Source organism: Nipponia nippon, unplaced genomic scaffold, assembly GCF_047370975.1.
Source record: "Nipponia nippon isolate SJK-2023a ecotype South Korea unplaced genomic scaffold, ASM4737097v1 scaffold_3, whole genome shotgun sequence".
Taxonomy (NCBI): domain Eukaryota; kingdom Metazoa; phylum Chordata; class Aves; order Pelecaniformes; family Threskiornithidae; genus Nipponia; species Nipponia nippon.
The window spans coordinates 75,021,066-75,043,982 of record NW_028262347.1 but is presented as its reverse complement, the minus strand read 5'-3'; the positions used below and the strand labels follow the sequence as shown (position 1 = coordinate 75,043,982).

The 22,917-nt window shown below is 45.7% G+C and overlaps 1 protein-coding gene across 9 annotated transcripts; it reads right to left on the bottom strand.

Annotated features, from left to right (window-relative positions):
* Window positions 1-3,592: 3,592 nt before the first annotated feature.
* On the bottom strand, window positions 3,593-13,039 carry KCNJ8 (potassium inwardly rectifying channel subfamily J member 8). 9 transcript variants are annotated; one of them, XM_087766549.1, is made up of 3 exons: window positions 12,943-13,039; window positions 11,292-11,738; window positions 3,593-6,479 (listed from the first exon to the last, which is right to left on the bottom strand). In XM_087766549.1, exons 2-3 carry the CDS (start codon window positions 11,654-11,656, stop codon window positions 5,579-5,581), a joined length of 1,266 nt encoding a protein of 421 aa, XP_087622675.1. In that variant the 5' UTR covers window positions 11,657-11,738; window positions 12,943-13,039; the 3' UTR covers window positions 3,593-5,578. The 9 variants fall into 9 exon arrangements, with proteins under 9 accessions (XP_087622675.1, XP_087622670.1, XP_087622668.1 ...); XM_087766544.1 differs by having other exon boundaries at window positions 11,292-12,140; window positions 12,943-12,958; XM_087766542.1 differs by lacking the exon at window positions 12,943-13,039 and adding an exon at window positions 12,399-12,547 and having other exon boundaries at window positions 11,292-12,140.
* Between the last annotated feature and the right edge of the window lie 9,878 nt (window positions 13,040-22,917).

Sequence of the window (22,917 nt, the reverse complement as noted above, 5' to 3'; positions counted from 1 at the left end):
TTTCCTGACTGTGAGTGCCTCAATCTCAGTGGCTGTTTCTCTTGGACAGCTCTGATCTCATCTGTGCGGGCTAAGTCTCCCTACACTGTCTAATACGGGAATGTGGGAGCGTATTTTATCTTTACTGTCCAGTTATCACATGAGAAATATTTTTTTTTTCAAGTTCAAAGAATTCTTAAGGGGAAGTAGGAAACATAATTCAGAGAGATAGGGCCAAGGAGCATTATTAATATTCTAGGGGTATTAGAAATTCTTGCCTATCAGCTGAGATTAGTCTGGATGTGATGTAAACACACATATATGGAAAATGTATTTTAACATAAGCATTGGGGGGAGAAAAAGTTAACTCTCACCTGGCTATGCAAGAAACCCAGACCAGGAAATCAGGTTTAGAGAAGTGGGAATTTACTCCATCATTTTGTATTCAACTTCCATCCGTCACACACAGCAAGAGTGTCCCCCATCAGCTTGACGTGAAGAACGATACCTTCCTGTGAAGGACGGTGTCCAAAGCACCTGTGGAGCCACACCGCTTCCCAGTCTGCTCCTGGGGACAAGTCACCCAGGCACTGACACCAGGGTCCTTGCTGCCTCCAGCCCCAGCCCTGCATCCACGAGCCCCAGCATCATTCCCCATGGAGTGTGGTGACCACAGCTCCTGGAGTCAGCCACCACCCAGCTCACCACAAATCCGCAGTATCATTTGGTGACTGCAAGCATCTGGAGATCAGGCTGACGCACACTTGTAGGATGCCGTGCTGGGGCTACAAAACCCTGTTGCTAATAGTAGCACAGCACAAAATCAGAGTCTAGCAGGACATGATTTATTGCTTGATGGTGCCTTCCAAACCCCCACCAGTGTTTTGAAAATATCAGGCTTCGCAGAGAGTATAATTTGTCAAAAATAATGAAAGCTTTCTTCCTTTCATCATATAATATCTAATGTTTTTTTTCTCCAGTCAAAGTTCCTTTCTGGTCTTGGACTAACTACTTTTTCGACTTGCAGCAACAAGCATTTGCTAATAATAATCACTGGAGAGCTTGGAAACTGGTTTCACAAAATGTCCTCAATCCTAGTTTGTGAAGGAAGAAAAGATATGCCGAATTAGCCATGTTTTTCCAGTCAGCAAGAATAGTGTGTGCATACCACTTTCCAGATGGAAAAGCAAAAGCGTAATTCCTTGCCTGACCTTTATGCAATATAGATAAAGGCGCATGCCTTGGTGAAATATGTTCAAGATGGCTGTGAGGTAAGTTGAGTCCTGTGCCTCTGAAATGACCTGATGGCCTACAGAAAGACACGGCGTTAGGGTGAAGGCCAATTGCATGCATGAGGTATTACTTCTATATCTATACTTCTATACTTCTTGATCTCTTGCTGTACAATGTCTTGAGTATCCCAGAAAGCTTGGGTTAACCTTTCTGTGGATGGAGCCAAGCCGTTGTATTTGCAAGGGCAAACTGCTGTGGTGCAACACGTGCCCATGAAGCAATACTCAGGAGGGGGATCACTTTACAAGGCCACAGTAATGCCAAGTGTTATGGAGAGGTTCCAAGCGCGGCTTGCAGCAGGCTTTAGGGGCATTGGTACGCAGAGCAGGGAGCAGCTGGGTTGCCCAAGAGCGGTGCTTTGAGCGGGCAGGAGTGGCATGGCCCTGATGGGAGACAACTGGCTGTCTGAGCAGCTGTGGGGGCCAGACAGGGTGCCCCAGGGCACCCAAAATACACCCAGTTATTGCTTGCTGACTCACAATCCCACTTCCATTAGCTTTTAATGCTTAGGTGCCTATCCTGCTTGTATCTTCAGCAGCCCTGGTCCAGCCTAGGCTTGAAGGCCAATGCTGCTGCCTTGCCTGTGGTGCAGATCACCCCAGCAGCCCTGCTCAGCCAGGTTATCCCCTCCAGCTTGCAGCCCTAAACCCCACATTGAGCCCTGTCTGGTTTGGCAGTGCTCTCCTCCGTGCCACGGGTGCTGAGGACTCCTCCTGGAGCGAAACTTTTTGGGCTCTGTGGGCAGCACTCAATGACCGTACATTGTACGTGCTGGCAAGGCTTGGCTGCAGCTGGGGATCTCCAGTGGCTGGCTTCACTGTGAGGTTTGGTGGCATTGCTCTGGGTGGGAGGAAAGGAAGAGCCCTCGTGTTTGCGGTCTGCCAGCCCTCCTGCAGAGACCTGATTTACCCGCCCGACTCAGGGTGGGCCCACGCTGGGGTCCTGCCTCTGTCCCTGGCTTGCAGCAGATGTTTCAAAAGAGAACGCAAGAAATCCTGAAGTTGACAGCTACAGGATAACCTGCCAACAGGGAAAATTTCCTCCAAATGCTATTACTCAGAGGTTGGCTTCGACCCTGGAGCATTAAGCATTATCCCCTCTAAGTGCTGTCTGTGTTTATTTGCTCTCTACATCCCCACTATGGTAACTCTGAATCTTCTAGGTATCCAAAGAGATGACAAAGGGTTGCACTGCCATTTTTCTGTTTAAAATAGAGAAATTCTTTAAGTTAAGGCTAGAAAGAAAAAATAAAATGCAGTTCCAGATATTACACCTGTCCTGGAAGGATTTTATAATCAGTTTTCTACTCTTAGGAAATAGTTTTGCTCTCTACAGAAGGCTACACCAGTGATAGCGACATCTGTGTGGTAGGCTGTTCAAAGAGCCAAAGCGTATTAAATGCACAGAATAAGCAATGTTGAATAACACAGTTCCAGTTACACCATATCACAGCAGGATGGGAATGGTAGGGACACAAATAAGTGTGAAGGGATGGCAGTCAGATAATGCTTATACATTATTGCATCTGATTTTCTAAATTATTACCAATGAGAGAGATGGACAGGTAAATGCCAGCATGAACTGTCAGCAATATTTGGTAGAAATCTCAACTGTCATTCTTAACTTGACAGTGTACTTTAAACACAGAAAACTTCAAATTTAAAATAAAGCCCTCTTCACCTGATAAAGTTGCCAGGAAGACTAAATAATTAAACATATTGAACTGTGGTGCTACCAGCTCATCCCCTCTTGGCAGGCACAATGCTGCAAAGCTGGGTCTGAAACCTGTCCTTCAGTGAGGAACACGGCTCCCAGCCCCAAAAGATCCCCACCTCTCCCCACGGCCGGCTGGGTGGCTTACCCTGACTCTTTCTGCTGCCGGCTTCTTCCAGGACTGCAAAACTTGCTCAAGAAAGAGGCTTTGCACCAAGGGATTTTCTGCAAGGAGCACATATGAACATGACTTTCATGACACAAGAGTCTGCCTGGTGTATCTGTTCAGCATCCTTGCATATGACTGAGGTGCCTTAGTGTTACCTCAAAATACCAATATCCCTGTAATAGCCTTATGGGAAAGAGAGTACATTAGGTATAAAGCAGAGAGAGACATGGAGGCGAAATAAAAATTGGAAGGAAGAATGTACTTAAGGAGAAAATGAGAAAATGGCTGTGGGTAGAAAAAATCTCAGCTGAAATACTGAGAGTATTGAGATAATATCAAATTATTACTCAAAAGGACCATGGAAAAGGCTGGGATACAAGAAGAACTAAGTATAGAAGAATGAATGGAGAATACAAAGAAAAAAAGGGAAAGAAATAATCATTATTGTCACTTTTTTATTTCATAGAAAATTTGCTTTTGTACAGCATCTGACTTAATAATTTATCAAACAGACAGCCTCAAGAAATTCACAGCCCTGGAAATGGAAGCCAGAGACAAATTGTATATGCTTCACTCTGACTCTTCTTGGAAGCTACAGGTGTTCATTGTTTCAACACACAATGGACAGATTAATGTCTCCAGATGTTCACCATCCATCCTCCCACAACATTAATGGGCAGGCCAGGGAATGAATGCTTTTAGCAGAAACTTCAGTTTCCGCTACTGCTACGGATGAAGTATTTTGTCAGTGTTTATTTTCTGGAGAACACCTGCTCCAAATGTAGGGAGCCTACACTACAGAGCAATGCCCTTCTGTGCCACCACCCAACAACACACGAAGCCTGCAAACCATCCAAACAAGTGCTGATGAACTGACTTCTGAAGAGAATGAGAATCCGGCCTTGTTTTTGACTATTTTACCTGATAGGAACAAGCAAATATTTAAAATTATAAAAGTATTTAAGTAGTTGAGTGGCTCGGAGATCAGCACAGGGATAGTACTTCTCTTGAGCCACAGACATAATAAGGCAACTCCTATAAGAAATATGAACTGGAATTCGTCCATAATTATACTTCTTATTCACAGAGGAAAAAAAATGTGCATCAATTTAGCATTATCAAATGTGATACAAATAGTTGTCAAACATTTATTTATTCTTGTAGAAAAACTTGTGATGACATTTTTGGGAAGGCTCTAGATAACAAATGCCCATTTGAATGGTATGAGAAAAGCTGCTTACCACCAATTCTCAATGCCATGTTATATAAAAACATAGGTGAAACACTGCTGAAAAGCAGGAATTCAGCAGCAGCACCCAAGTCCCCCTGAAAATTATTCAGATAGTTTTGAAAATACTATCTTTAATGTTATTGACATGGCTCCCTCTCATTCCCATTCGTGAATTCCCACTGGCAAAAAGTAACCTTCTGCTGAAGTGAACAGACTTAATCCTACAAAAAAGACTGTAAGTGAAAGAAGTACACTTGTTGCCTTCAGTGTATGAATCTATAAGAGAAAACAAAATAGGATTTGGTCTTCTGCCGATATGAAGAGGATGTTAGAGGCGTGTGCTTTTTTCAGTTCGAATAATTTCAGTAAAATGGATGCTCAAGTGGCAGCTGGGAGGACTTGAGTTCCTCAGCTTGGGCTAAAGCTACTTTACAGATGCACGCTGTCCCGCAGTGGAATATCTCATCCTGAGAAGAAGAGCAGTGCTCTGCAAGAGGCTGTGCCATTTTGCTGGTTCTTCTGCCGGTGCTGTGCTGAGTGGCACCAGTTTTCCTGTGGGATGGTCAGGTCACTTCAGCTGACCTGAATTTGCTCTCAAAATGCCTTTGCCATAAATAGATGGAAAGAAAAGATCTGAAAAACTGAAGGTAAAATCCTGGCTCTTCTCCAGTGAAATCATTGAGGAATTTAGCTACTCCTTTCAAAAGAACAAGGAATTCACCCCAAAAAGATCAATATACAAATATCCTGCACAAAAATCTGTGGGAGTTGTTGTAGGCAGCAGTTTTGAAAAAGCACTCACTTCTGCCTGCAGGTGCGTAACCCACTTACATAGACAAAAAACACATTTTGTGACAGCCAGCAGAAAAACGTAAGAAAGAGACCCTGGATTGGAAAAATAAGATTAAAAAAAATAACATGCCATTAAAACAAGTATAAATACACATTATATTACATGAGTGAACTGTGTTTTCTTTAGTGTACATGCCATTTTTAATTAATTCATACACTAAGTGCTAAAGTGTTTCCTAATGCCATTAGGTGATGCTTTCAGTAAGTAATAGAATAAATAGTTCTTGCACGGTTCTTTTCTGCATCGTGTTCTCATTTTCTTAAGTAAAAGAAAATTTAAACAAAACACCACAGGTGCCTCCTCCTCCTGAAGCCCACCGACCTTGCACAGAGGTCGTGTATCACGTTTCTGAGGCACTCTGGCTCCCTTCAGGCGTGATAAACTGCACTTTGGGCACGATGAGGGAGGGATTTGTTCTCCGCATGGAGTTGCTCCTCCGAATGGAGTTATTTCTCCTCATGGAGTTGCGTTTCCGCAGGGAGTTTTGGTGGGACAGCTCGCTCTTCTGCAGGGTCTGGATGAGAATGGACGGCTTCTCGTCAAGCTCTCGAGCGCTGCAACGTGGCGCCGCCACTTTGACGGTGTTGCCAAACTTGGAGTAGTCGACTGCGTACACGCCTTCCTCTTCAGTGACGATGGGCACAAAGCGGTGACCCCACAGGATCTCCTCTGCTATGTAAGAGGTTCTCGCCTGTGTCGTGATGCCAGTCGTCTCTACGACTCCTTCAAGTATCACGATGAGCTCCAGGTCCTGGAGCACCAGGTCAGCAGCAGAGATATCGTAAAGAGGACTCCGCTTGTCTATGACATGACAAATAATTAAGGGAGCCACGAGGAAAATATTGTTGCTTTCAATGGGGTTATCCACAGGGATATCTACTTGGTGAATGGGTATGACTTCTCCTTCAGGGGTCGTAGTCTTCCTCACAACCTGGATTCTCACTGAAGCACTAATGATCATGCTCTTCCTCAGGTCTCCCACTCGAAACATGAAGCAAAGCTTGCCATTTCGAACTGCAATGACCGCCTGCCGGCTGAAAATCAAGGTCTCAGCCCGCCTGTGAGCTTGTGCGGTTTTCATGAATATGCAGCCCAGCATGACGGCGTTGATGATCAGACCCACAATGTTCTGCAGGATCAAAACCGTGATGGCCAAGGGACATTCCTCTGTCATCATCCTGCCCCCAAAACCAATGGTCACCTGAACTTCAATGGAGAAGAGGAAAGCAGAGGTGAAAGACCTGGAGAAGAAGATTGCACGAAGTTAACTCTAAGGACATCAAACACAAACTGAGAAGCTATTAACATATACTTTCTAGAAAAAAACTTAAGGACCTATTTGTACAGTCCTGGTACATGTAAGCCTTCTGTTAACATCAACAAAAGCATTGCATGCTCAGTGACTCTGTTTTTTTATGATTGGTGCAGTATCTGATGGTGACAGGGAAGACCTCAGAGCCTGAACTCCTAAAAGACTGTCTGTAACACTGGGTGACCCTGAGAAGCTCACTAGATCCTCTGTTCAGGAACACAGGCTAACCACTGTGTTAGTTGACAATTTTGTAACACCCGGGCTTTCCACTTTCACCATTCAATGAAGCTCTTGGTGGAGAGCGGCGGTTTTGGCAATAGTGAGCAATTGGCTGGCACACCAAGATTCTTCCACCAGCCTGTGCAGTGAAAGGAAATGGGGAAAATTGAGGCATTTTGCCCATACTACCCGAGTCGTGACCCCCTTTAGCAGGATTTCCTGGAGGAAAAAGATTCATGATACTTCCCAAACCCTTGCTTGCCTTGCAACTGAGCCCGCAGGATCAGGCTGCAGAGAGAGGCCAGTGGCCTTCCATGGTCCCCTCTGCACATCCCGGCAGGAGGACAACGCTGTGACCCAGGGTTTGGGCTTAGTTCACTGCCGTGGCAAGACTAGCTGGAAAATTTCAACACAGGAGTGGGTTGTAGAAGTGTGGGTTAAGTTAAACGTCCCTAATATGCTATAGTGCCAGACATCAGAGGATGCTGTCCACAAACTTTCCAAATACATTGTTTATAGTAGTCCACAATGCCATATTCCCTGTATACACCAGGGTCTTTCATTTCCTTCTATAACCAGATACATCCTTCACCAACGTCTCATGCTCCCAATCAGTACCCTGGGGTTTATCCGGTAGACATGCAGCACATTGGGTCTCATATGAACTAACATCATAGTCACCCTTTTAACACAGTGCAACCCACCAACATTTGAAGCATTATCATGTTCAGCATGGCTTTACCTATGGAAAATATGTGTCCTGTCCACGAAGATGGTTCTAAACCATTCATTGAGTTTGGTTTGCTTTTCAATTAATCTGCTTTTAAATAACGTTTTCTTTTTTTTTTCCTAACCATATTTTCAGTGAACCTGGGGTCATGAGAAGACAGTAAAATAGCATAGGCAATATCAGGGATAATTTTCTGTAGAATGAGAAAGTTCACCTTTCAGAAAATCAGCGTCTCTGCAGAGACTTTCTTTGAAAGAACTTTGTCTTTCTTCTGCCTTTTCTATTTTTTTAATCTTTGGCAGATTCCCTTGTATTGAGGGGTTTATTTTTGCATTTCACTCTGAAGAAATCAGGGATGAAGGAGTTAATTAATAGAATTCATGGAACGGTTTCTTACATTCATGAATATTCACTTACATGCAGAATGAAGCTTCTGGCTTAAACTTAATTCATCTTAATTCAAATTAAAGCTCTGTGGACTAAATATTCTGATTTTTCTTAACAGTATGGAAAGGAAAGGAAAGGAAAGGAAAGGAAAGGAAAGGAAAGGAAAGGAAAGGAAAGGAAAAAGGAAAGGAAAGGAAAAAGGAAAGGAAAGGAAAAAGGAAAGGAAAGGAAAAAGGAAAGGAAAGGAAAAAGGAAAGGAAAGGAAAAAGGAAAGGAAAGGAAAAAGGAAAGGAAAGGAAAAAGGAAAGGAAAGGAAAAAGGAAAGGAAAGGAAAAAGGAAAGGAAAGGAAAAAGGAAAGGAAAGGAAAAAGGAAAGGAAAGGAAAAAGGAAAGGAAAGGAAAAAGGAAAGGAAAGGAAAAAGGAAAGGAAAGGAAAAAGGAAAGGAAAGGAAAAAGGAAAGGAAAGGAAAAAGGAAAGGAAAGGAAAAAGGAAAGGAAAGGAAAAAGGAAAGGAAAGGAAAAAGGAAAGGAAAGGAAAAAGGAAAGGAAAGGAAAAAGGAAAGGAAAGGAAAAAGGAAAGGAAAGGAAAAAGGAAAGGAAAGGAAAAAGGAAAGGAAAGGAAAAAGGAAAGGAAAGGAAAAAGGAAAGGAAAGGAAAAAGGAAAGGAAAGGAAAAAGGAAAGGAAAGGAAAAAGGAAAGGAAAGGAAAAAGGAAAGGAAAGGAAAAAGGAAAGGAAAGGAAAAAGGAAAGGAAAGGAAAAAGGAAAGGAAAGGAAAAAGGAAAGGAAAGGAAAAAGGAAAGGAAAGGAAAAAGGAAAGGAAAGGAAAAAGGAAAGGAAAGGAAAGGAAAGGAAAGGAAAGGAAAGGAAAGGAAAGGAAAGGAAAGGAAAGGAAAGGAAAGGAAAGGAAAGGAAAGGAAAGGAAAGGAAAGGAAAGGAAAGGAAAGGAAAGGAAAGGAAAGGAAAGGAAAGGAAAGGAAAGGAAAGGAAAGGAAAGGAAAGGAAAGGAAAGGAAAGGAAAGGAAAGGAAAGGAAAGGAAAGGAAAGGAAAGGAAAGGAAAGGAAAGGAAAGGAAAGGAAAGGAAAGGAAAGGAAAGGAAAGGAAAGGAAAGGAAAGGAAAGGAAAGGAAAGGAAAGGAAAGGAAAGGAAAGGAAAGGAAAGGAAAGGAAAGGAAAGGAAAGGAAAGGAAAGGAAAGGAAAGGAAAATCCACCTTTCTACAGTGGAAGTAACTGAAGCAGCATGTTTGTACAGTGTTTTGACCACGTGAAGAGTGAGCCAGAAACTCCAAGTCACACTATTCCCAGGTCCTTCCCTTTAGAGCTGTGTAACAGTTTTCCTCTTTGGATAGTGTTTGCTTTGTGTGGCAAAGAGCTGTGAAACTTAGACATTTCTGCAGTACTTTGAAAAATGAAAGTGCTGTGCAAGTTCTAGGCACTGGTTAAAATTTCCAAAACCAGGTTTCCTGTAAATCTGTAATGGCACCTATCCAAGAAAGCTCTTCTGAAATATCCGTGGGCCTAAATCTCAGGAGAGTAGGTTAAAAAATATTTGCCTTTATTTTGGCATACATGTAATTGTAATATTAAATACATTTTACATCCAGCAACTCGCCATTCTTAAAAATGTCAGCAATCATATTGCTATTTCATGACTTTGTCCAAAGCGGTATCCAGATTTAACAAGATGAAGTATTTCGCTATGAAGGGAAAAGATTTTCCGTGGCTTGGACATGGATACTTGAGCAGCTGTTGGCTGAACCACCGCAGGTACTTGCACGAGGGAGTGACGTGCGTTCTTTGTCATGGGCTAAACCAGAAAGTTACACCAATTAATTTGCTCTGCTTTTTCACAGCCCTCCAGGCTGGCCTCGCAGCGGAGGTTAGCAGCCATCCTGGAAGAGCCACCTGCGTGGGGCTGCCGTAGCCGGGGCTACGGGGAGGGACCGAGGGGCAGAGCCGCGGCCAAAGCCCCAGCAGCATGAAGCCCTCGGCAGCCGGCTCAGGCTCTGCGGGGTGGCCCAGGAGCCCCGTGGGGAGCTCCATGGGGTGGGCCAAGCCGAGGGGGCTGCCAACCAAGCGGAGGGATGTACCCCCGGCTGACCCTGAACAGCCGATGGAGTGTAGCTACTTGCTAATTTGGTTGGACAAATCCCAGAAATCCCAGAAACGCCAGGGGTGACACCCCAGTGGGCGCAAGCTGGGTCATGACGTCTCATTTAAGAGGCGACTGCTTGTGACCAGTTATTGGAAAAGAAATAAGACAGCAACCCTCCCCCCCCGCCCCAATCCCCCAACCTAATGAAGGTTAGCTTGGAAAAATCCCTCTTTCTTTAGCTTGGAAACCCCCCATTTAGCAAAAAAGCATCAAAACAAAGGGAGAATGAAATCTCTGCTCCTTCATGAGCCAGATACAATGTGCCTTCAAACTCGGTGAGGTGCCTCAAACCTATGTGCAGGAGAAAGGCGAGAAGGGAAGCGGATACTCTGATGTCCTAGCAGCCCCCGCAGCCCCCCCCAGTCCCTCCCAGCCCTGCAATGTGTAACGGCAGCTGATCTGGGGCAGTCTGGCCGTACCGAATCAAGATTTTTTCTGCTTAAAAACCTAGTGCTGTAAAAAGAGATTCTACTGATGAGATGACGAAGCAATCTTACTGCTTACCCCCACCTCCAATTAACAAACACTCTTGTATTCCATGTATGTATGTGTAAGTTTATCAGTGCCTTGAAAATTGTCGTGGCTTTGGGGATGGAGAGTGAAATACTTCAACAGGTGATGTTTAACCTAGCAGTCCCTTCGGCTTTCACTGTCTGACACATCATGCATGCCATGGAAACTGTTCCTCTGTCAAACTGCTGGCCTATGGCTTCACCAAGGTATTTTGGAGCACCCCATATTTAGCTGTCTCATGAGAGTCATCTTGAAAGACATCTAGTTTTGCCCTCAGCGGCTCTTTTCTTGCTAGCCCTGCCTGACACCCATGGCCAGTGGCCTGCCTCTCCTGGGGCAGCCACCTTTTGCCGGTGCGGCAAGCAGCTCGCACCACGCTGGGGATGCTCCCGCTGCCGTAAGACAACGTTACAATACATATAACACATACCCACTCTTGTAGCAGGCTCTTATCTCGACAGGCAAGGTATGTTACCCACAGATTGTGGAGACACATGAAAAGCAGCAGGTCTCCCTCTCTTTCAGATCCTGTAAGGAATCAAAGACATCTACAGTACAGTATTTTCCAAGCCTGGAAGGCTTGCTGAATTTATGTAATCTAGAGGAAAACACTGCACTTTTCAACTGTCTCAACCAAACACAACGGTTCATGTAACCCAAAAGCTGCATTTTAGGCGTCGGCAGGACAGCAGGCAGCTCCGTTCCCCCCCTTTCTTCATCCCATCGGCCGTACTTTACCTGACACACGTCACGCATGGTGTCCACTTCGTGCTGTTCGTAGGGCTTTCTGTGCTTGGGTCCATGTCGCCGTGGGCAAAAGCCACCAGCCACCACATCATGGCAAAGAGCAGCCAGCTGCACAGGAAGGACATAGTAAAGATGACCAGGGTGTGACGCCACTTCAGGTCCACCAAGGTGGTGAAAATGTCTTGCAGGAATCGCCCCTGCTCGCGGATGTTCTTGTGTGCCAGGTTGCACGCCCCGTTCTTGGCGATGAAGCGGGCTTTGCGTGGCCGGTCTCGGATGCGCGGCTTGCGCAGGTTCTCGGCTGCGATCCGTGCCAACACATACTCTTCAGGGATGATACTCTTCCGAGCCAACATCTTCCTGCCACCATAGTCCACTCAGCGACATGCGAAATGGGGGGTGGTCCCTCTAGTGCGTCTCCGCAGGGCTCGCTCTACGCTGCAAAAAGAGAGAAGCTGGTCAGAGTTGTCACCTATGCGCTACAGCAAGAAGCCCCGATTAGGTACCACGCGGCAACAACCATCACATTAAATGTCACTGTGTGACTACTTATTCTACAGTGCCCTCCCTCTTTCAGACCATCGTCTTTGTATGAGCAAGTGGTATCAGCTCGCAACAGAAAGGAAGGATGCTGCTTTGACGCTCCTTGCAGGAAGGGAAGCCGCAGAACAGTCTTGCAGACTTGGTGTAAAGTAACACGACGTACGGCAGGTCGGTTCCTCAGGCTGTTTCTCCAGGAGACAGCCGTGCCCGGGTGGGCACCGCAACACGGAGCACTAAGTTATTCGCATCCTTCGGGACCTGAAGAATCGGGCTTCTGTGGTTTGAACCAAGGTCAGTCTGCAGAGAGACGGTGGAGACTCATTTCTCACGGCTGCAGCTGCGCAGCGCGGCGGGAGCCCTGCCGAGAGCCCCTGCCCGGTCCCCCGCAGGCACCACAAGCGGGAGCGGAGCCGGAGGTGCGGGAGGCGGGGACCGGGGCTCCGGGGAGCAGGCGGTCGCACTTCCCCGCCGCAGCACTCCCTCCTTTCCGGGCTCGGGCGGGGAAACCCTCCCTTTATTCCCAAACTTTGTCCCCAAGCGGGTGACAGAACAAACCTACGGAGGGCCCGGCTCCCGGCGGCTCCCCGCCGGCTGGCCCGTCCCACCGGGGGAGGGCGGGGGCCGCCTGACCCCCCGCCGCCTCGCAGGGACCCCCCCCGCCCCGCCGCGGGGCTCCACCGCCCGCCGCCGCTCCCCGCAGCCGGGCCGGGCCGGGCGGGGAGCGGGGCCGGGCCGGGCGGGGCGGGGCGGGGCGGGGCGGGGGCCCGGCCGGTTCGGCGCCGCAGCCCCGGGCCGGTTGGGCCGAGCGGCGGCGGGGCGCGGGGGGCGGCGGGCAGGGCGGCCCGGCGGGGGGGGGCGCGGTGCGGGGCGGTGCGGGGCGAGGCGCTCCCCTGCGGCGGAGCCCGTGGCGGGGCGTCTGAGGCTGGGTCCGGCAGAGGCCGCGGGGGAGCACGGTGCCGCCGCCGCTGCCGCCGCCTGGTCGGTAGGGAGCTGCCTCCGGCTGGGTGCGCAGAGCCAGCCCCCTGCTGCAGCAGGGCAGCCGCACGCTTGCTTGCTCCACTGGTAAGCCCAGGGTTCTGCTTTTTTAGTTTTATCTTACCTCGAATCTCGCTGGGACCGCTTACAGGCAGAGAGCGAAGCATCTGCGCAAGCGTTCGGAGGACCAAAGCCAGAATCTCACGGCCTTTGCTGCTTGTGACGAACTTAATTACCTGCTTCTGCAAGGGGGAAAAAAAAAAAAAAAAGACATTCCTTTTTACGATTCACAACTCGTGTCCGGCACAGAGTCAGGCCCGTTATCGTGTTGAGCCGGTGTAACGGGCGTTGGCAGATGGGTATTCGCATATGGGATGGGTAGAGGAGAAATTACGCACAGCGGCAAAAAGCAAACAGTGAAATCGCAGAAGTTCGTTCTTTTTCCCGTAGGTCGAGGTTTACAGTTTTGGCTCGTGTTTAATGGAAACTTGCATTCTTGGAAATTGCGGCTTTTTTTCCGAAGTCTTAGGGTTTGCAGTAGGAAGGATAAACAGTACATCAACTTTATGAAAAGATCTAAATTTACATTTTAATGAAGCAAAGTGCAGAGATTTCGCTGTGTCACATTAACTGCTCCATGCCCGAGGAATGTGTGTGTGCACAGTAGGGAGGTTTCTGAATTTTTCTGTGTATCACTCAAGTGAATGACCTGTACAGTAGAAAATTTATACGGAACCTAATTCCTCACTTCTCTCTGTAAACTACAGAAAGAAAGAAACGCTTGACAAGCCTGCTGCACTCGGGCAGGTTTTAAGTGTATTCAGGCTTGGAAAATTTGAGAAAGTGCATTTTACAGGCAGTGTAATCCTCAGCTCGAAGATATCCACCCTGTCGAACACATGCACGTGCTCAGCTTTAAATAGATGAGTGATTCCTGGAAACTTTTCTAGCACTATCCTTTTCTAATGCCAGATATCCAGGAGACAGAAAAGACACAGGCGCAAAGCCCCAGTCGTAATAGGCAATTAGCTAAACATTTGTGTATGAAACTAACGTTAGGCAGATGACCAGCTCCAGCCCGAAAAATCAGGATCTAACCCAATTACCTTTAGGTTCTAACTAGACTCTGAGTTAAACACATAAAGTCACTTGGGTGGGTATCTGCAGGATAAGCGTCATTGGTGCCAGCTATGGCACGACGTAGTCTGCGCTCGGAGAAGTCAGGAGGTTACCCTGCTACAAATGGGGTGGCAGAGACTGGTCTTGGGGGCTGACTCATTTGTTTGATGCAGCCTCCAAAAGTGCATCTCGTTTGGGTGTAACTATTCAAAATAACAGATATAATACATATGCAAAAAAGTTCCTTTTCCTTTTTTTCCTTTTCCTTCTCCTTTTCCTCCTCCTTTTCCCCCTCCTTTCTTCCTTTTAGTTCCTATGAAGTATTTGCTCCATGCTAGGGCTAGAAACAAGATTGATGTTCCCCAGTATGGCTGCTAGATGCATCTCAAGAAAATAAAGAAATGCCTGGGAGCTGTATGGAAACCCCCCTCCTTTTTCATAAGATCCTTGAATGATATGATTTTGCTCCTGACACAAATTTACTCATGTCACATGCCCAATTGCACGGTTTCCTCTGAAGTTATTATTGAAATCCACAGCTTCGTAGACAGGGATGCAGAAACACCAAGAGATGTCACTTTTATTTAATTGCCACCTTAGAGCCAAGGCCGCTCAGCTGCCGGTGTGCTCCTTGCCCTATCCCTGCTGGCAGTGACTGGGGCTGTGTGACACAAAGTTAGCGTGTGGATTAGCAGCTAGTTTAGCAAAATGGATCAAAATCATCTTCGAGGGCAGGTGGGAGTGAGGGGGGACCTTCCTCAAGCTGGTCAGGTGGAACAGAAACTGCCGCCAGCACCGCTACTCTCAGAGACCCCTAGGACCTCTCAGCCCCACTTGCTCCCTGCTGACCTGCTGGAGGTTTCCTGTCCCTTCACTGGGCACCATGCAGAGCCCAGATTTTTTGTAGCTGAGATAGGAAGGGGTCCCGCCAAACACACACAAATAATCTTGGCACAACCCCACTGTGACCAAATAAAAGTTACTGATCGTTTTCCCCATCATCGTACGTTGGAAGAAAAGTGCTCACAAAATCCCATCTTTCCGTCTCCACCTGTTCAACACTGAAAGAGCTTCCCGCTCACAGGAGGAGGTGCCTTCCTCCTCTCTTACACCGGAGATTGGCTTTGAGGAAGCCTGCTGGGCCACGACCGCTGGGATGTGAAGATCAGAAGCACACGAACTATTCCCTCTCCCTGGTTAAACATTAGGAGACATGATTTTGAGCACAGCATCCATTTCCCAAGTTACAGTGTGTGAATATGCTCTGGAGAGTGACAGCTACTAAAAATGTTCCCCTTTGCCCTTTTAAATACTTGCTCGGTTGCCACATGCACATTTAAGCCTGGGATTTAAGTAATAGCTGGGAAAGTCTCCCAAAATGTCTCCTAACCCTTTTTGTAAGGAACATAGTGTCTGAGTGCTGTGAACACAGCCTTTTCAGGCAAAAAACGATCAGAATTGATGACAGGTTTGGGTCCAGTTTTATTACAACCCATCATGCATCTCCCTTCTTGCTGTTTCATTTCCCCTCCACCCACAAGAGTTACTGATATTCCCTTTACAATTATGCCTATCTAAAAAAGGATTAAATAATGTGCTTAGACATGAATCTGAAATTTCCAGATTATAGCTGTGTCCAGCCCTTTCAGAAAATCCTGCTTTGTAATAAGTTTTGTTTGAAATTCTAATCTTAGCTTAAAGATAGGATGACTTTGCAGGCGTCCAGAGATGTCATGCACTCAGCACGAGGCTTCCACAAAGACACAAAGCTGATAAGCCATATTCGGATAGCATGGATGAACTTTTCCCCAGCTGGACTGGCAGTAGATCCATCAAACATGAAAGAGCAGAAACTGCAAACTAAGGGCGTCTGTTACCCTGAACCAGCTTTTTTTTTTCTGTTTCATGCAAGAGCAGCAGGACAAAAATAGTCTTTATCATCAAAATACATGTAACTAGTGCCCCTCATCCAATATAACTAAGTTGCATAGTGAAGTTTGTAGATATTCTGTGGGTTTGCTGGCAGAGGGATTGTTTCCCCCCATTAAAACTATCTGCTTTGGAAACGATACACCTGCCTTGTTCAATGAAATCTGGTACTCTGACTTCTCTGTGCGAGTCGGGCTATGGGGTGCAGGCTGTCGACCCTCTGCAAAGATAGCAATATCTTGTCAGTTCTGTAAATCTCTGTTATGGTACTTACAGCACTGACAAACAGGGTCTGGTGCATTTGTCCCTGGGAGTTAAGTATTTCCTATCCCCCTGCGTGTAGTCGCCAGGTAGCAGATGGGGTGATATGTTGTGGTTTAGCTTCTGCAGTTCAGTGAGCTGAGGGTCATTGCTGGCCATGGCGAAGGTATCCCCTACCTTTGTATCTGCTCCCTGCCTAGCATGGGGAAGAAAGAGAGACCCACACCACCTTGGGTGAACTGTCTTAACTGGCAGCAGCTATATCCCCTAGAGCATGTCCTTAGCTCTTCAGGCAGGTCTGAGCTTGCTGTAGTTCGAACAGCATTCAGACGCTCTCTGCTCACAGCTGGCTCTATGGCCTTGGTGGGCAGCGATGCTCCAGCCAAACCTGCCCAGAGCTGGGCCGCTGCTGCTGCTTGCAGTGCAACACACGCCTCCCCGCTGGCTCCCGTGGCCTCCCCTAGGAAATGCTGCTGTCCTGTGACGGCTCACCTGGTTCTGCAGAGGGTCGGCACGTGGGCCACCGGCACGTGTCAGTGAGAGAGGGCCCGGTCCTAGAGAAGTGCATTCAGCTGCGTAGCGTGAGAGAGCAGGCAGGGAACTGTTTTGGGCCGGGGCTGCAGCCCCTGGCCTCCTGCACAGTCAGCAGTGTGGAGGGAGGAGCGGGGAGAGGAGAGGAAAGATTGTCACACCCAAATTACATGGTTCCTACAGTCATCTGATTTATGAAATCCAACATCTTCTAGCCTCTGTTTCCCTAACTCCACCTCTGCTCCAGGGACGTGAGCAGTTGAAAGAAATGCCTTGTGCTCCAGGTTATACCTTATACTCACTCTCTGCCATAAGCCCTAGCCTCATTTCCCTCTAGAGATGACCACGTCGTATTAAATCCTTGTGCAAAACCCACCAAGATTTCTTGCAGCCCCACACTACTTATCGATCTCCCTATCTCTGTCTTTAATTTTAGTTGTGTGTTTGTTTTTTCCCATATTTCTTGTTTATAGTGCAGGCTGCACTTTGCTGAGCCTCAGTGCTACAGAGACTCAGCCTGTCACAACACCTCAGTGTCAGGATCGCTGGCACCACTTTTACCCAGTCCACCTTTTAGGTCATGGTATCCCTGACTGGCAAAGCTAGGTAATCCCCTCTTTTTTCAGTTCATGGCAGACAGTAGCTCCCACATCCTTCAGTTTAAGCCTGTAGCTCAACGTGCAGAAATACTGTACTGTCACATCTGGGACTTACCCAAGTCAGTCTGTGCTACAGGGTCAGATGGCAGTAGTCCAAGTGGTACGGCCTTTTTCCAATACCTGATGCTCTGAAGTACATCTGTCACATTACATGCCCCTTCCTGGAGCAGGAGTTTCTTCTAAGGCTCTGGGAAGAGACCAGTTTGGGATAGTTTCTTTGCTTCTCCATGCCATAATTTATGGAAAGGCTGTAAATCAGTTTCTAGGTAGGTTGAACATGGTTACAATAAGCCTCTAGCTGTGTTGCTGATTCACTGGAGTGTTTTTTCCCTTAGGCGCTTCTCCCCTCTGGCTCACTGGCTTTACCCCGATGACCTTTTTTCTGCGGAAAAACTGGCCGCTGATCCATCTCTCTATGAGGATTCTCATCTGAGTTTATGGGCCAGACCAGCCTCTGAATAGGCTGAGTAGAGATGTGAACTCTTTGTCTCCTGTAGCTGGTGGAGATGTGGGTGCTCCTCTTCCCACTCTTTGCCAACTCTTATGATCCGTCACCAGATGGAGGAATCAAATGGCTTAAGTTCACTGAAGGGTGAAACCACAGTGTAGGAGGACTTTCTACAAGCTCCCTGCAGCTGGGGTGGAAGAGCTGGTGGGAGGCCTCAGTGCTGTACTTCATATCATCAGGGCACTGGGGAAAAGGTAAATGAGGGTTTGGACTCCTTAGCATCTTCCTCTTGCATTCCTCGTTTTTTTTTCCCCAGAGGTCTACCCATAGCAGACTACACTCAAAGCAGCAGAGCTCTCTGAGCATCTGAGCTGTTCCCAAATTCAAGACAGTCTCAGAGCAAGGTCTGCTAACGTGCTCCTTAGCAAACAAGCATGCTTCGTGTCATTGCCCTCTTCCCTCTGTTTGGTCTCATCTCAGATTTCCATACAACACCTGGATTTCAAGTCTTGTGGGGCAGGGATTTCTTCACTAAATGATATCTCAAAGTGTCCAATGCCTGGATTTTTTTAAAACATCTTCCACTGCAATGTTGTTTCTCCAGTTCTGTCAGGGCAGGGCTTTGGCTTGTGTCAGGTGGCACCCTTCCACTCGGTAACCAGGCACAGCTTGGGTGTGGGATGCCCCAAGCATGGTCCAGAGACTATTCTAAATGCACAGGGTGGACGAGGCAACCTTATTTTGGGATAGATGTGGGTTTAGACACATGATGCTCTCACAGGTGGGCTGTGCCACTTTTCCCATTTTATTTAGCGGTGTAGGTAGAGCCTAAGAGTTGGCTCTAGGAACAGGTAAAGCTGCCTGTGGTGGCAAAGTGCTGGAGACAGCAAAACCCCAGAAACTAAGAGAGGGTATGTACTCCTACTGCTGGGACAAATGATAGCTGCCATTTCTCTTCTCCTTTTCTTCTGGTGGTATCTGGAGCAACAAAGGCAAGTATTGAGGATATCGAGTGCTTTTCATTCCATCTCCTTGTCCAAACCCGGCTTATTCCTCTTGTGTAGCAGGAGCCAGAAGGCTTTTGGCTGGCTTCAGCCTCAAAGTAGTATAATAGAATTTTATCTCCTCTTCTCAGAAGCCCGGAGCTGGCTCAGAGGGCCGTACCACCAGCTGAAGGAGGTTTTTCTTCTGATTTGTGAAATGGAATTTTTTTGTATCTCCATCTTTGTGCTTCCAGATCCCCTTGCCTGCAGGTGATTGTTATCTCTGCTGGCTGTAGAGTGAGGGTTACATTAAGATTATGCCATTGATGGAAGATAGATGCCATCTCTCATCTTAAGATCATATCACAGAATAACTGGCAACTCTGAGCCCTCTGATCTTGGATGCTGTGGTGAGACCTGGAGAAGTAGATGGCCCCAAACCTGAATGATTCAGCCATGAAAATCTGCAGTACTCAGAGCCTCTTAGAACCTCACGTTCCTGCCTCTGATGGAGAGGTCTAATGGTCATAGCTGGTATTGCTGAAAGAGTAAGGGCCTAATCTAGCTAGTATGATAAAAACACATATAACCATTAAATATGAATGTCTAACTTTCTGCTTTTCAAAGAATATGCTGCTTTGGGGCATCTGTAACTGTGATGATACTGAAGGGTGGTGGTTCTGGACCATGTCATTTACACTAAGCTGCATTAGTTTCTTAGTTACATGGTTAAATATTTTACTGGACGTTCAAGTGATATTTATGGATGTAAGCTGGTACAGCCAGAAAACCCTGAAGTAAATTAAAGGGAGAGTTAAGAAATGTCATGCGAATAGCTATGAGATGCTCTTATGGGCAGTGCTAGCTGGCACTTTTCATTACTTACTTATACCTTTTATCCAAAGGATGTATAAGCATGTAATGTATTTCTATAGAAAACGGACTAATATACATACATGGGAATGAAGGCACTGGGCAGTGAAAGGTGCAACATGGTAACATGTGAGCTGAATGCTGCATTATTGTATAGTAATTCACAGGATGAAAATCTCTATGTTCAGTGAAAATTAAAGAAGGCATCCTGCATGTGATGAATGTCAATTACACCAAATAAAAACTGATTTTTTAAATATATGTAGTTTTAAATGACTGCTTGTTTATAGTCTCTTCGGAATGTGGCTTATTATATTAGAGAAATAAACAGCTCCTGCCAGGAATGTCTGTTATGTTTGCATGGGTAGTGTCTAGCAGCAGACAGATGCTATCCATAGTGACTAATATTGAGTTAATAATTAATAATAACTATGTAGTAAATAAATAGATCAAGACTTTTCTAAAAATCTCTCTTGTCTTGAAGGATTACATTTGGATGCTTCTCTGAACTCCACGGCTTCATTCAAGCCAATACTCTAAGCTGTCCTGCCAAAACAGCATCAGCACATTGCTAATTTGTAAGAGTCAGAGAACTTCTGCCTCACAACAATTTTCTGATAATTTGAAAACCTGATAATCTTTCCCCACAATTCCACGCAGAGGTCAGTTCTGGTGGAGAAAAACCAGAGCAGTAAAAAAACAATGTGGAAATGATTGGGATGTTTGCATGGCAATGAAGAATTTGATTTACAGTTTTGTTTTCAGACTTTTTTTAGTACTCCCTTAGTTTTGCCTTTGAAAGGATTTCTTTCCAAAGAAACTAAAGAGCTCTGTACGTGCCATCATTGAATTCATATGAGAGGATTTACATAACATATTTTAATTTTAAATTAGGCTTTCAAAAGGTACTACTTGAGGATATAAAATAGCACATGTGCTGAATTAGTTTTTGCTTTTAAAGACATTTTATGGGAGAATTGTTGCTCCAGAGAGATTTTAACAAGTAGCAGTGTGGTTTCACTAGATATTCTAGAAGTGATTTCTATTGGCAGCATCACACTGGGGACGCTGGGCCAAAGTACTTGCAACGGAAACACACTCCAACTTTTGCCACTAGATAGTGGAAACGTGATAACAAAAACATGTCCCTTGTCCACAGCTTTTTTATAAAGGTAGACATCTGCATCAAATGCATTATATCTCCATTTGTGATAGAATGCCTACATAGCTTGTGTAAAACGTATGTATGAAGTTTCCTTCAGCTTCTTATGGCACAGAATGGTATGTGAATGTACCTGCATCTTTACACAACAAAGCAAGAGAGCCCATTGCTTTAGGAAGCAAAAAGAAAACAATTAATTAGATCAAACCATTTATTGTATAAGAAGTTTGAAGAGACCTACCCAACCACATTCAAAATTGATGTTGTCTGTATTTTAAGAAAACATAATTCAATGCAATTACTTTTTGCTGACAGAGGTTTTACATATAATGAGATGCCAGATCCTTTGGGCCATGTTCATGTTGGAACTGATTGAGTTCAGTGGAGATGTATTAATTTATAAGAGGTGTTCTGCTAGTTTACACTGACCTAAAAGGGGCTTATCCAAGCGCTAGAGAAGTCTTTGATAATATACTCTTTCATCTAAATGATACAGTTGGAAAAAACAGGCAAGTGCTCACAGATGAAGAGCTTTTTCAGGTCTGCGGTGAAACTGGAACTTATAAACGCTTGAGATACCTCTTTTGCGTATCAATTTGCCTAACAAAGCAACGATCTCTCCCTGCAAACTTGGCCTTACTTATGCCCCTGGCTTATCAGAGCTATTCCAAACTTCTGTAGGGCTGTCTGCCTTGCAGGAAATGCTGGTGGATCCATGTGTCCTCTTTGGTTATTACATGGCTAAAAACCCTACTGATTGTCTATCTCTACCTTTCAGAGGCTCCCTGAGGCTATAAAGTTAGTGATCGAAAAGGCGGACATCTAGTTCAAGCTCATTGCCTAGACTTCTGCAGACATTGGTGGGAGATGGGCACCTCCAGTGGGTGAATCATCCTGTTGACCGATGTGATGTGGATCTTTGCCTGGCATTGAAAAAAGCATGCTTTTTTTCTTAGAAGCCTTTCTTCTGAACAGAAAGGAAATGAACCTCGGGTTTCCTGTACCATATGCTTCTTTAAAATAAAAGTTCACGCGTGTGTGTATAAACACACGCACATACAGACAACTTACAGTATAACAAATGGGAAACTTATCCAGGTCGTTTTAAGAGGTCTTCATAACAAAGCAAAAGGAGTATGAATAGTTAGTTATAAGGGACTCTTTGAAATAACATACAATATTAATCTAAAACAAGTTTGAAGTTATAAAAAATTACAAAAGATCAGCAACAAACTCAGCTCAGAATTCGGAGTCCTCACAGCTGCTGACTTGATTTATTTCCTTTAAAAAAAAAAAAAAGGCAACTTTCCTATTTGGTAACTGTATTGTTTGAAATGTCGATTCCGAATAATTGTCATGCTCCTAAAATCCCTGAAGCGTAAATAACAATTAGCAGAACACCAGTGTTTCAGGCAAAGCTGTTCTTAAGGAGATTCTCATCCTTTTTCAAGCTCTGATTGCCCAGAAAACATCATAAAAATAATTCACCTTATATGAATCCCAGCATCCACGGTGCTGTTGTAGATTCCCAGCGAAGCGAATAGATGGAGAGATCTGTTTTAAGCACTGGATCTTGAGAAGGCAAAAGCCTCCCCTTGCTACCTGTCAACGGCATTGCTTTATGGCAGAGGCTTGTGGACCTGCTTCAAGAGCTACTTAAAACCCCCACAGTGGGTTTCCCAGCACATTAAAACTTCGACTCAGTAATAAACACAAAGGTTGTATGGGGTATTTCTGGTTTAGAAGAAGCAGTAATGAGCAGCTAGCTGTTAGGAGTTTGATGCAAGGCCACATAGAGGAAGGAAGCAGTCTCATCCGTGCCAGCCATTAGACCCGGCTCAAGGAGTGGGAAAGATAACCCACTGGTTGCAAGTGAAAGGTTGAGAAACACTGTTGTGGATCCACAAGCAGCTGCGTTGGCAGCAAGGGATCTTACTCCTGTTTTGCTGCTTCTGTCACAGAAACAGCAGAAAAAGAAATGCAGGTGAGATGAGAAGTATAATTTAGGACCTCTCACAGAGATGATTTTCCTCCGTCCATAGTTAAAAGAAACATACACGTGGCCAGTGTTTGCATTCAAAGCACCTTTGTAAAAGGAAGAACTTAATAATTCTAGGGCATAATATTGCAATAA

Coding starts and splice junctions, on each gene's coding strand:
- KCNJ8 (XM_087766549.1), bottom strand. CDS start 11,656: ATGTTGGCTCGGAAGAGTATCATCCCTGAAGAGTATGTGTTGGCACGG. Junction 6,480..11,291: donor CCATGCGTGACGTGTGTCAG/GTAAAGTACGGC, acceptor CTTCTTCTCCAG/GTCTTTCACCTCTGCTTTCC.